The sequence below is a fragment of the Terrapene carolina genome, unplaced genomic scaffold (assembly GCF_002925995.2).
Source record: "Terrapene carolina triunguis isolate 2854851 unplaced genomic scaffold, T_m_triunguis-2.0 Scaffold374, whole genome shotgun sequence".
Classification (NCBI taxonomy): Eukaryota; Metazoa; Chordata; order Testudines; family Emydidae; genus Terrapene; species Terrapene triunguis.
The window spans coordinates 10,845,836-10,858,946 of NW_020664725.1; the positions used below are offsets into that span (position 1 = coordinate 10,845,836).

Sequence of the window (13,111 nt, forward strand, 5' to 3'; positions counted from 1 at the left end):
CAGCAAATGTGCTGGCCTTCTATGTACTTTTAGCAATACAGTGTCTTAACTTGCTACCCTGGCACTAGTCTGTCAGTTAACCGTGCAGTGCTCAGATCATCCAGTAAAAGAAAACCCACTTGAGAATGTGGGCAGTACACCTAGAATCACCGGCTTTTAAAATACTCACTCTTAGTGTGTATAATTTGTTGACCTGCAAGTTCTCAATCTCGGTATAGTTCTTACTGGCTCTAAGTGAGGACCACTCCTTGGAACCACTTCTACTGTATTCCACCTAACAGGGTGAAAACAAGAGATCGGAGGGTCACAATCAACAATACAACAGGGTGGGATGTGGGATGGATGGGTGGCTAGCTTTAAAGTACCATGGGCCATTAAAACTACACAGGGGCTAGAACTCAAACCCTCAATCTGAATGCTCAGATCTGGGGTGGGACATAGCACACTTCTAATCAAAACCATGCAACTTCTTTCACCTGTCTGGTCTAAACCCAGAGATTGAGAGAGACTGTCTGTATAGTATTTGCTCTGTGGAACCCTTTCTGCGGAGTATAGGGACCACTGGCTGTATGGAAGAGTCCCCTCTGCTCCACTATACCCTGTGCATCCAAAGGCAGAACCTGGTCTTTCTCAATGATCAACTAGGCTATTCATTCAGGGGCCACATCAAGCACATAAAACCTTAAGATACTTTACTAAAGAACTAATGCAAGCTTCCTCTTACCAGCTCTGACAAGTATAAAGGTTGGATTTATTCTCTGTTTAGGAGACAGTTGCATCTTAAAGTTGCCAAGTTTTTTGAACTGTCTTTTTTTATTATTATTATTTTTTATCACAGTCTAACTGAAAGAAAAAGGAATCCACCCCATAGAAAGAGGGACAATCACTGTCTGCCCATATGTCTCTAATAAATGCAGGCTTTCTTGCATTATTAGCTCTGAACTGGAATTTCAGTGACTGTATGTATAGAGGCGATTTTGCCTGAGCGCCCCAATAAAACTCAATTTTCCATCATCCGCCCCTCAATCTCATTTATTCACCTTCCTCATTCTTATTGTAATGGACCTGGAAAAAAATATTGACATGATCTCTGCAATAACTGCACTGTATCGTCTGCTCCTGTTTGGACTCCGTCTCTCATCACTGAGAAAGTAGGTAATTGTCAAAGAACACGCTCACAGTCTAAGTTACCTGAGCTGACATTCACTCTAATTTCCAATTACAAATTGTAAGCTCTGTGGGGCAGTGACCTTCTTTCTGCTCTGTGTTTGTAACGAGCCTAACACAACAGGATCCTTGTTCATGACTAGGGCTCCCAGGTGCTACGCTAATACAAGTAATAACTAACTGTAACAATGCAGGAACACATTTTAGCATATGTTTAAATCCCACTGATTTAAATGAGATTCAATCAATGCTTACAATTGAACATGTGCTTAAGTGCTTTGCTGAATCGGGACCTCTGTGCAGAGGGGCTCACACAGGCCATGTTAAGGGCTTGAGTAGTGAAGCTTTCTGCAGATGACATGTATGCCCTGGGGGCGAAACATACCTCTGGCCACTTCGGCCTCACTTAAGTGCATACAACAGGCCTCTGTGGACCTTGAGGTGGTGCCTAGGCGTTGCACAGATGTGACTTTCACCAGGAGTGAACAGCTGCAGATAGTTTTGTTCAGAAGGGTCAAATTCCCAGAGCCATAAACCATCGAGGCCCTTTGCAGTGAGGAAGGAATCCTTCCTTCTACTGCGCATGCAGGGCTCCCATTCAGCTTTGGGTCTTGATTGAGGAACAAGTAGCAGAACAATACTTACGATGTACTCTCGGATCAGGCCGTGGGCAGACATGGGCGGAGCCCAGCGGGCGATCACCACGCCTTCCAGCTCTTTCTTTAGGGACAGCTGAAGATGAAGGGGGGGATCGGGTACTACCAAAGAAACAAGCGAGTTAGTGATAGACTGGCCAAAGGGGTTTGTTCATCAGAATCATAAGGGAAAAAAGTCACGAACAAGTGTCCAGATCAGGGGTAGGCAACCTATGGCACGCATGCCGAAGGCGGCACACGAGCTGATTTTCAGTGGCAATCACACTGCCCAGGTCCTGGCTACTGGTCTGGGGGGCTCTGCATTTTAATTTAATTTTAAATGAAGCTTCTTAAACATTTTAAACACCTTATTTACTTTACATATAACAATCATTTAGTTATATAGTATAGACATATAGAAAGAGCCCTTCTAAAAACGTTAAAGTGTATTACTGGCACGCGAAACCTTAAATCAGAGTGAATAAATGAAGACTCGGCACACCACTTCTGAAAGGTTGCCAACCCCTGGTCCAGATATTAGTGAGCAGCTTATTCCCTACTGGAGCTTGGTCACACCACAGAGCCAGTGGGCGCGGGGGGGTCAATGTAAGAGCGCGCCCTTCCCATGGATCCTCAACCAGCAGAGTGCCCTTGGCAAGGTCAAGCCGAAGGGGCAACTAACAACCTATTACTCATGGGAAGTCGGAGACCCATATGTGGGAGGCTGCCTTCTGTGTGCAGATCTGCGGGGAGAGGACCCAGGCTCTGAATGTGTCCCATTCATCCCCTAGAGATGCTGTAACTACAGGGTGCAACCTGGCCCCAGTAAACAGCTGAGGCTCTGTTCCCTTGCCTTCTGCAAAAAGTTGTGGGATGCTATTCAGAAAACACCCCTCCACCTTCTCTTATGTGCAGGCACAGTGCTGTGGCTACTTGACGGATCAGAAGTTTTACACATCCAGGAACTTAGAAGAGAACATGCAAAGACCACTTACATCCCTCCGGCGTACGCAGAGTAATAAAGTCATTGGTGTTGTACACTTTGCTGAGGCACTGGACCTGAACTTTGACCTGATAGGTGCAATCTGGCTTGAGGACTTTTAAGACACTGTTTGTTTTGTTGCTGTGAGTTTCTAACGTTTTCCAAATGCTTTCGCCAACCATCCTGTGGGAGAGAATAAAACCACTGAACTCAGGAAGTATTTCTGTAGCCGGAGGTGTTAGCGTGTTCTGAGAGCACCCATCATCTAACGACACTTTAAAGGCCTGCTTTTGTTTGTTTGTTTATTTGTTAAAGGGACACTATTAAGTTAAAGCTAGTCAGCTTCAAAATAGGGGTTAAAAGTCATTGAAAGTTTTACACTTGCCACTTTCTCAATTTTTTTACAACACTGCCTTAACTTCTTGACACTTTTTTCTCTCATGGTTGCTCTGTCCCACACAAAGGCCTAAACCAGGGATCGGCAACCTTTGGCACGTGGCCCGTCAGGGTAATCCGCTGACAGGCCGGGACGGTTTGTTTACCTGCAGCAACCGCAGGTTTGGCCGATCGCGGCTCCCACTGGCCACGGTTCGCCGTTCCAGGCCAATGGGGACTGCGGGAAGCGGCGCAGGCTGAGGGATGTGCTGACCGCTGCTTCCCGCAGCCCCCATTGGCGTGGAACGGCAAACCGCGGCCAGTGGGAGCTGAGATCGACCGAACCTGCGGATGCTGCAGGTAAACAAACCAGCCCGGCCCACCAGCGGCTTTCCCTGACGGGCCGCGTGCCAAAGCTTACCGACCCTTGGCCTAAACAAACAAAAGTTCTATGGGATGGGTTATACAGGACGTATCACTAGACTATCACAATGGTCTCTTCTGGCCTTAGAAAGTATGAATTTAGAAAATGCTGGCAAATGCACAAGGTAAACGATCTGAAAAACATAGACACAAATAATTTTTCTGTAATCTCTTCTAGCTAAAGCCGTTTCAAGTCTTGTTAGTAACAATAATAGGTAAAACAGAAATGAGATTTTTAAGTTGACTTCACAAGGTGCTTAAGAGAGTGCCTACCTTTAAACCAGGGTGGACTGATTTAAAACGAAGTGATTTAAATCATCAATTTTAATCAACTTTTCCATTTGTACATCACTTATTTTCTAAAGAGCGGTGCATTGTCATTGGTTGATATAAGCGTTAAAACATGTTGATTTACAACTAAATAGAGCCTTTACATTAGATTTGGTACATCTTTTTGCTATCCAGGGGGCACACTATAACTATATACATTTATTTAAGCAATTATATAGCTTAATATTTTCAGATGCTTCTTTACTGTACATGTTAGTATGTTCGAAAATGGTAAAAGATATATTGCTTATTTACTTGATACTTAACGTTTTGCTTATGATGAGGATGGTAATTGCAATTTAACTAAATACACACAACGGTATATACAAATATTTTTATTAAACAAAGCAACCTTGCATATTTTGGATGCCTAAACTTCTCTTATCAAAACATGTTTCACATTTACAACTAGGTGATTTATTAAACACAGGGGTTAGCTGGGTAGTCAGTTGATTAAACATTATTTCAGGTCAGCCTGGGAAAATTTTCAAATATGCCTAAGGGAAAGTGACTGGCCCTTAAGGGCCTAGTCTCTCCAGAGCCTCTTGAAAATGAGAGAGTCTCCTGTGTTACTTAGCCTGAGCTATTGCACCTTATTTGTAAAGCCTGACCTCAAAAGTTAGGTGTTTCCCCCCACATTTTCTTTGTATAGAAAAACAGCCTTTACATCAAAGTTTTTGATAGCAGCTCATGGATTCACCATATTTATTTTGTATTAAAATTGTATTTAAATATTTTAAGCGATTATAATAAATTTAGGCCTTAACATATTTTGTATTAAATTCAGATTTCATTTTAAACAAAGAGAACTTATAATTTAAATAACAAAATCTAAAAAAAACCTGATTTAAATGAGAGAATCATAGATTTTTATCTACCATGCTTTTATACACGAGTAGTCACAATGAACTTAGTTCTACTTACATGCTTCATCCCATAAAAAAATAATCAAGATTCATGCAATTTACCTGTAATAGACATTATACACACAAGATGTTGAGGACATTTTTTTAGGTCGGGCCCATGTTAAAGTGACATCACCAGAGAAATCAGCCGTCCACTGGAGATTCTGGACTTTGTACACAATTGTGTCATCTAAGCAGACAATAGAAAATATTATTTTAGAGAGGAAAATGAAAGCAGTGCTTTACAGAATTGGGGGTAAAGGGTTACGTGGCACAATCAGTGCATATAGCTGTAGACTGAAGCATACACTTAAATAATCAATGCCCATGGACAAAGCACCGTCTGAAATTGTTCAGAAGGGCATTAATGGGCTTGGAGTGGCCCTTTTCACCAATCTGATCTAAGAAGTCACTTCTCTACTTGTGGAACACCTCTAGGTCATGAATCTCTTCGAAGCTTTTGAACTGTCTGGGGCATGGACCTTTTCTGCACACTTTTCTTTATAATGCCTAGAACACGGAGGATGGTGAAGAAGGCTGGTCTTGGGATCAAGGCAGTGGGACTCAGGTGATCTGGGTTCTATAGCTCACTTTGCCGCAGTCTCCCTCTGTGACCATGGGGCCAGTCATTTAGTTTTTCTGTGCCTCAGTTTCCCCACTTGTAAAAAAGAGGAAAATTGCGCTTTGTTACTGCACAGGCACGCTGGGAGGATCACTGATGTTTGTGGGACACCTGGATAATACAGCACTGAGGGCTGTGTAAGCGTCTAGACAGATAGCTGGTGCTCAGTGTTCAGAAAGTGTCATTTACTCCTTTAGGTCACCTGCTTCTTTCTCCTTATTGGAGAATGTGTGCGAGGCTCAATGTCCAAGTAAGCCTGGCTGCCAATCAGCTCTACAGTTGGGCTCTGTGGAAGGCAGCGCGCTCTAGCGGCTGCAACAGGGGACTTGCAACCAGGAGACATCATTTCTAATTCTAGCTAGTGCCCTGCCAGTCTCTGTGCTTCTCTTTCTCCATCTGAAACATATGAGGCTTAATCGCCTGCCGTTCACGAAGTACTTTGAGATCCTCAGCTGGAAAGCCCTAGAAGTATTATCATAGCTACCCACTGTCTGGTAGTTCCACAGTCTCCACTCACTGCTCCTGTATGTGATCCCCTGCAAATACAACCCTCCCCTATATCTGCGGGGCTACCTTATTCCCCTTTATGTGCAGTTGGTCCTGCTCTGGGTCCCATTTCCCCCGACTCATTGCTCAGCTGCCAGGCCTCTGAGCTGTGGACTCCAGCTCCGCTCCCGGGGCCCTACTTAGCCCACTGGTTTCATTTCCAGTTTATTAAGGAAACTAAACAGAGAGCTCTGAGCTGCTCCTGATAAAGTTTCCTAATCAGCAGAAAATTAAACCAATGAGGCTGCCAGACCACAGGGGAGACACCAGCAGCAGCAAGTCTAGCAGGATAAAGCAAAGGTTTCTTGCCTCACTTCAGCATTCCAGCCCCGGGACTCCTCGGCCCCCAGTCTGGGCCGTTTCTCAGAATCAATATTTAATTAAAGAACTACAAACTGATTGATGTTCAGTACCCTGAGCAGTTTACTGGGAAAATGGCTGAATCCCACATCTGGGAAAAGACAGTGATCGATGTTGTTATTATCTACCCAGAACGGACCAGGGCTTCCAATCAAAGTGTATCACGTCTGGCTCCAGGGGTAATGATGGAGGGCATGGGAGGAATTGCAAATGGGGGAGCGAGGGAGCTTAGCTCCGTGCCTCTGGTCCCAGGGATATGTTTTTAGAACAGGACACAGAGGGCAGGTGCTTGCAAAAATGCACCCACCTGTTGGCTGTGCTAATCAGGGAACGTCCTGTATTTGTGTGACGCTAAACGACTAACTTTATTTGCCTACGTCTGCAATTGCTGTAGCTGCATTGAAGGAAATTATGTGTGTGGAAGCAGGAAGGGAGGTGTCTGATTGTGAGTGGGAGGGGAGATGGACCATCCGACTGTGAACAAAGGAGGGGTGATCAAGGTGATTGTGAAGGAAGGACAGGCACCCGTGAGATAATGTCTGTATTTATAACGTGGTCTGTGCGATGGAAAATGTGAGAACTTCCGTGGTAGCGCATTTACTTACCAGTGCAGTTTCTCTCGTCGCTACTATCTGAACAGTCCAGAAATCCATCACACCGTTCTGTTGTCATGATACAGGCTTCCCCATCTTCACATTTATAACCGTTAGGGCATGACAGTGTGCTGTGAGTAGCTGGAAGATGGAAAAGCATTGCATGATTCAAAGCAGGAGAGCTCGTTTACACATTTCCTGTCCGGATCATGTTGCACAGTGCTGTCAAGCATACTGCTAAACCGCAGCCATACTGAAATGTAGAGGTGGCTGCATCTTGTTCATGGGTAAAGCGATCCCAGTGTAGAATTTGTCATGGTTATCGTTATTACTTCCAAATTAGAACATCTTGCTGAGATCCTTTGCGGTGAACGGTGTGACAGTGTATCCATCACTAACCACGTTGGTAACTAGGGTGCTCTAGGAGGATTTCAGTTTGGACGCCGAGGTTAAGAGACTAATCTTCAGTTGCGCAAAACAGTAATTTTAAAAAAGCAAGTGACAGGTAAGGGTTCTATTGTGAGCCTTTAGCACAAAAACAGAAACTTTAATGCCTCTCTCTATAGATGAAGGGACTGAGCTTAATTTTCAAATGTGGGAAGTTGAGGCAAAATGGCAGTCGGGCACCTAAAAAGGTGCCCAAGTTTGTTTGAGTCTCTAAGCCCAACTTTCGAACACGGAGTCAGATTTTCAAAAGTGCTCGGCACCCAGCAGCTCCTATAGTTCTCTGAGCACATTTGAAAATCTGGTGCTAGATCTTTCTGTCTGTACATTATATATTCATATATATTTCCCAGCAGAGTGAATTCTGAATGTGACGTCCGCCTTGGTATTGTTTTTCATATCACATTTTCACACCTGGCCAGCAAGAACTTGACGCTGCCCCCAATGAAGTCAATAGCAAAACTCCAACCGACTTCAATGAGAGCAATATCACACTATGGGTATGTCTATACTTACCTGCTGGTTCGGCGCCAAGCAATCGATCATCTGGGATCGATTTATCACGTCTTGTCTAGACGCAATAAATCGATCCCGGAAGTGCTCGCCGTCGACGCCGGTAATCCTGCTCCGCGAGAGGAGTAGGCGGAGTCGACGGGGGAGCCTGCCTGCCGCGTGTGGACCCGCGGTAAGTACCTTTAAGTTCGAACTAAGATACTTCGACTTCAGCTACGTTATTCACGTAGCTGAAGTTGCGTATCTTAGTTCGAACTGGGGGCTTAGTGTGGACCAGCCCTATGAGGCTACCAACTACCATCCTGTTTTAATTAATGTTTTCTGATCAACTCCTATAACATTGTCAGGGGTATGATGTTATAAACAGACACAAACTGAGTCTCACTCAAAACGTATTTTTCCAATAGGAGTGAGGGACAGACACCCAAGCGTTAGTCTTTCCCCAACATACCAATGCTATTTCTCTGATGTTAAAGCCATATATAGAGGGCAGTCTTGTCTAGTGGTTAGGGCACTAGACTAAGAGTCACACGAACTGGGCTCTACATCTTATTCTGCCATTGACCTGCTGTGTGAATTTGCGCAAGTCACTTCCTCTCTCTGTGCACGTTTCCACTTCTGCTCTTTGTTACTTTGTCTATAGAGATAATGAGCTCTATGGAGGCAAGGACCATCTCTCACTAACTCTGTACAGCACCTAGTACTTAGGCTCTACCGTAATACTGCTAATAAGTGTGAGTCTGTTTTTACATTAGTACTGCACTAAATGCGTTACAGTGCATTATTCATTGCAGAGCACTAGCACGGATTCTGCTTGCACAGATGCGATTTGCTGTGGTCTTTTCTTTAAAGAAAGCCTTGCTCAGAGAGAGCAAAAGCACCGCTCAGCCTGTGGGAAATGAGCACTTACGACAGTTCATTTCATCCGTGCCATCCTGGCAGTCTCTCAAGCCATCACATCGCTTCCAGTTAGGGATGCACTTCCTCAGTTGCTGACACTCAAACTCAAACCTGCTGCACCGGCCGAGGGAGGTGGTGGAAGTCGCAGTGACGTTGGCTACTGGGAACCAAAAGGAGGAAGAAGAGAATAGTCAGCAAACTACACAAGCAATAGCAGAACCCCCTGCTGGGCAATGGCAGTGACTGACGGACTGAGTTGTCTATTGGTTCCTTTAGTTCAGAATCAGTTCGCATCTCCCCACTCCACCAGATGGCAGCCTCTTCCTGTATAAAGAAGTAACTAAATCCACTGCTGCCTCCCTTATCCAAATCCCACATGTCCTAACCAGGGCCAGCTCGCCTCAATGTTTCGTGGGTTGCAGTGCAAAAGCTGGCCTGCTACTCTAAAGGCAACCTACAAATGGGGATGCTGGCATATGCTCAGACTTCAAAGTCTGGAAAGGAACCTACTGCGGCACGCTCCCACCCGACTACCTCAAAGTCTCAAGTGTCTCTTCCTAAACACAATCAGAGAGTGTTATGGCTGCAAGCATGTAACAACCTAGTTTGAGCTGGGACAGAGATGTGTTTTCTTAGCAGCCACTGCTCCATGGCAAATATTTCCATTAATTCTCAGAACTCAGGGTGAGCGAGCCGAATTCTCTCCTGATACAAGAGGGTGCAACTCCACGTGAGTGAACAGAGTGGCGCCCTTTACCCCAGCATATAGTTTGGCCCAAGTCTTCTAACATTTACATTTGAGGCTTTATTTCTCAGGAACACATTTGCAGGGAATAATCACCACTGAGCGTAAAACGAAGCGGCAGGGGAGGAGAAAACCTTACATAAAGTAGGGCAGGCTTCCTCATCTGAGCCATCTGTGCAGTCCTGATATCCATCGCAAACCCAGCTGTTCATGATGCAGGCGCCGCTGTTGCAACGGAAGTGGTTAGGTAAACATGTTGCTGGGGCAGATGTCGTAAAGGGAAGGATCTGTGAACCTAAAAATAAACCAGTGAGAGTTGATCTTATTGGACATGTTCCTACGTCTGATTATGTGCTAAAAGCTTTTTCTGTTCCTAGGAGACTGAAAGGCAAAATCCCAGGATATCGGTTGGAAAAGGGGGGAGGATGGGGAATACTTCACAAGCGCAGTATTTTTATTCTAACAGCACAAAGCTGGCTCCCAGAGCCAGACCTAAACGTAAAACAAAGCGGCAGTCAAAGGACAGGAACTCGAGGGTGAAAATACAGTGATGCATCGTATTCATGTGTTTTTTAAAGGGTAGTACCACTTTAAGTGCTGGAAGGTGCACTGTGATTGCGGTGAGCTTTGTAGCCTCTGTCCCGCAGACTATTCAACTGCTCCCTAGGTTTTCCGCAGACATTTCCCAGTAGCAGCTTCCAATATACATGGACCTGCTCCTGTGCGCCCTCCCCATAAGTGGATACAGACAAGCCACAGACTGGTCAACGCAGACAATTCCAGTAGGTCAACATAGACAAAGTATCAGAGGGGTAGCCGTGTTAGTCTGGATCTGTAAAAAGCAACAAAGAGTCCTGTGGCACCTTAAAGACTAACAGATTGGAGCATAAGCTTTTGTGGGTGAATACCCATGCGTCTGACGAAGTGGGTATTCACCCACAAAAGCTTATGCTCCGATACATCTGTTAGTCTTTAAGGTGCCACAGGACTCTTTGTTGCTTTTTATAGACAAAATATACATTCTGGCTCGGCACAGAAACCCTCTCCACATGCTAAAGCCATGGTCCCGCAAATCAGATCTACCTGGGAGGACCCTTATATCATCCCAAGGTTCCACTGAAATCAAAGTTTTTCCATAAACAAATCTGATTTCAGCATTGGGGCCTTAATCAAGACAGCCCCGATGCCTTGTGTGACCAGATAAAGCAATCAGGAAAGGGTGAAGGGCTTACCTGTCAGTCACACGACTTAGCAGGGATTTAAGGGAAGAGTGTATTTTCCTCCTAGCAGGAGAAATAGGCAAGGAGAAGACCTCTACAGACTGCAGCCCATGTGGGGAAGGGGAATTGCTTTGATGTTACGCAAGTTTTCTATTTAACTAATATTGTGCCTGAGGGAAGGAGCTGTAACAGACACAGAGACCACCAGCTTACACGGTAGCACGTGATACAAAGAGCCTGGTCTACATGCTGCATGCATGCCGATTTCACTAAATCTGTTTAAAAACCAATTCAGTTAAAACTCTGTGCAGCCTCCTAGTGTGGACGTGCTCAAACTGGTTTAGGTGCGTCCATGCTAGGGAACTGCTTCAATTTAACTGTCCTGGTTTCTAAACAGACTATGTGAAATCGGTGCATGTACACGTCCGTAGACCGCGCTAAAAGATTCTCTGCTGGACAGGAAGCTTGTGTATCATTTGTTTAAACAAACGTACTGTGTAAAAATGACTGAGTCAGGGCACTTTTGTTTTGTGCTCTGATCAATGTAAAACATGTAAAAATGTAACTCGCTGCTTGAACAAGGCAATAATAAGGACTCAGCAGAGGGCTAAGTGCTATAACTGTGATGCATCAGCTGTTTTAAAAATGAGTGGCTAGACAGAACAAAGTCATCACTGATCAAGTCTCCAGATGACACAGAGATTCAGAGAGTGGTAAATAAGGAAGAGGACAGGTCACTGATACAAAGCCATCTAAATCGCTTGGTAAGCTGGACACAAGCAAACAACATGTGTCTTAATAGCTAAACGTAAAATTATACATTGAGGAACAAAGAATGTAGGCCGTACTTACAAGAGGGGAGACTCTGTCCTGAGAAACAGTGACTGAAAAAGACTTGGGGCTGGTCCACACTAACCCCCCACTTCGAACTAAGATACGCAACTTCAGCTACGTGAATAACGTAGCTGAAGTCGAAGTATCTTAGTTCGAACTTACCGCGGGTCCAGACGCGGCAGGCAGGCTCCCCCGTCGACTCCGCGTACTCCTCTCGCGGAGCAGGAGTACCGGCGTCGACGGCTAGCACTTCCGGGATCGATCCGGGATCAATTTATCGCATCTAGACAAGACGCGATAAATCGATCCCAGAAGATCGATTGCTTACCGCCGGACCAGGAGGTAAGTATAGACGTACCCTTGGGGTCATGGTGAATAATCAAGTGAAGATGAGCTCTCATTGTGAAGCTGTGGCCATTAAGGCTATGGTGTGATCCTTGGACTTATAAACAGGGGAATCTTGGGTAGGAGTAGAGGCTATTTTACCGCAGCATTTGGCCTTGGTGCGACCACTGCTAGAAACTGTGTTCGGTTCTGGAGTCCACATTCAAGAAGGGTGTTGATAAATTGGAGAAGGTTCAGAGAAGACCCATGAGAATGATTAAAGGATTGGAAAACATGCCTTAGAGGGAGAGATTCAAGGAGCTCAATTTATTTAGTTTAACAAAGAGAAAGTTAAAGAGTGACTTGATCACCGTCTATAAGTACCTACATGAGGAGCAAAAATTTGATAATGGGCTCTTCAGTCTAACAGACAAAGGTATAACAACGGCTGGAAGTTGAAACTAGACAAATCCAGACTGGAAATAAGGTGTAAATGTTTAACAGTGAGCGTTATTAGCCTTGGAACAATTGACCACTAATTGTAGTGGATTCTCCATCACTGGCAATTTTTAAATCAAGATATGGGATGTTTTTCTAAAAGTTGTGCTCTAGTTCGAACAGGAGTTAATTCAGGGAAGTCCTATGGCTTGTGTTATGCAGGAGGTCAGATTAGATGATCGCGCAGTCGGTCCCTTCTGGCTTTATAATCTACGGAACAAATAACTGAGGCAGCAGCCACCCGTGCTCTTACCCCCACAGTCCTTCTCGTCAGACCAATCACCACAGTCATTCTCCTCGTCGCATTTCCACCGGTTAGGGATGCAGTGGCCATTCTCACACTGGAACTGGTAGTAGCGAGAGCAGTTCGGCACTTCCGTTGGGTTTTCTAACAACGACAGGAGATTGTCAGCATTCCTGACTCCTCGGTGACACAGGTTCTGTCCACACTACAGCTCAACACTGACTAGTGGTGCTCCATAGCTCACCTACGCAGCGCTGTTTTCCTGATAAGCAAACCCCCGATCCCTCACCATCTCCACTATGGTTTAGTCATTGTTATTTACGCAGCACCCAAAGCGGGCCAGATGCTGTATGGACAGATAATAGAAGCAGCCTCTGCTCCACGGAGCTTACCTTTGAAAATCAGATCTCGCACAGTAAGGCAAGAGCTGAGGCGGGGAGAATGGAGTGGA

At 45.1% G+C, this 13,111-nt stretch overlaps 1 protein-coding gene across 2 annotated transcripts in view; it reads right to left on the reverse strand.

The window, feature by feature from the left end:
- Nucleotides 1-13,111, reverse strand: part of SORL1 (sortilin related receptor 1) — a 98,673-nt gene that overhangs the window by 15,849 nt on the left and 69,713 nt on the right. For both annotated transcript variants that reach the window (XM_024196660.3, XM_024196659.3), the window contains exons 30-37: nucleotides 12,670-12,804; nucleotides 9,680-9,835; nucleotides 8,806-8,955; nucleotides 6,951-7,079; nucleotides 4,881-5,007; nucleotides 2,798-2,967; nucleotides 1,813-1,925; nucleotides 170-274 (exon numbers count right to left, since the gene is read on the reverse strand). In XM_024196660.3, the coding sequence (XP_024052428.2) occupies nucleotides 170-274; nucleotides 1,813-1,925; nucleotides 2,798-2,967; nucleotides 4,881-5,007; nucleotides 6,951-7,079; nucleotides 8,806-8,955; nucleotides 9,680-9,835; nucleotides 12,670-12,804 (1,085 nt within the window). The remainder of the gene's footprint in view (nucleotides 1-169; nucleotides 275-1,812; nucleotides 1,926-2,797; nucleotides 2,968-4,880; nucleotides 5,008-6,950; nucleotides 7,080-8,805; nucleotides 8,956-9,679; nucleotides 9,836-12,669; nucleotides 12,805-13,111) is intronic.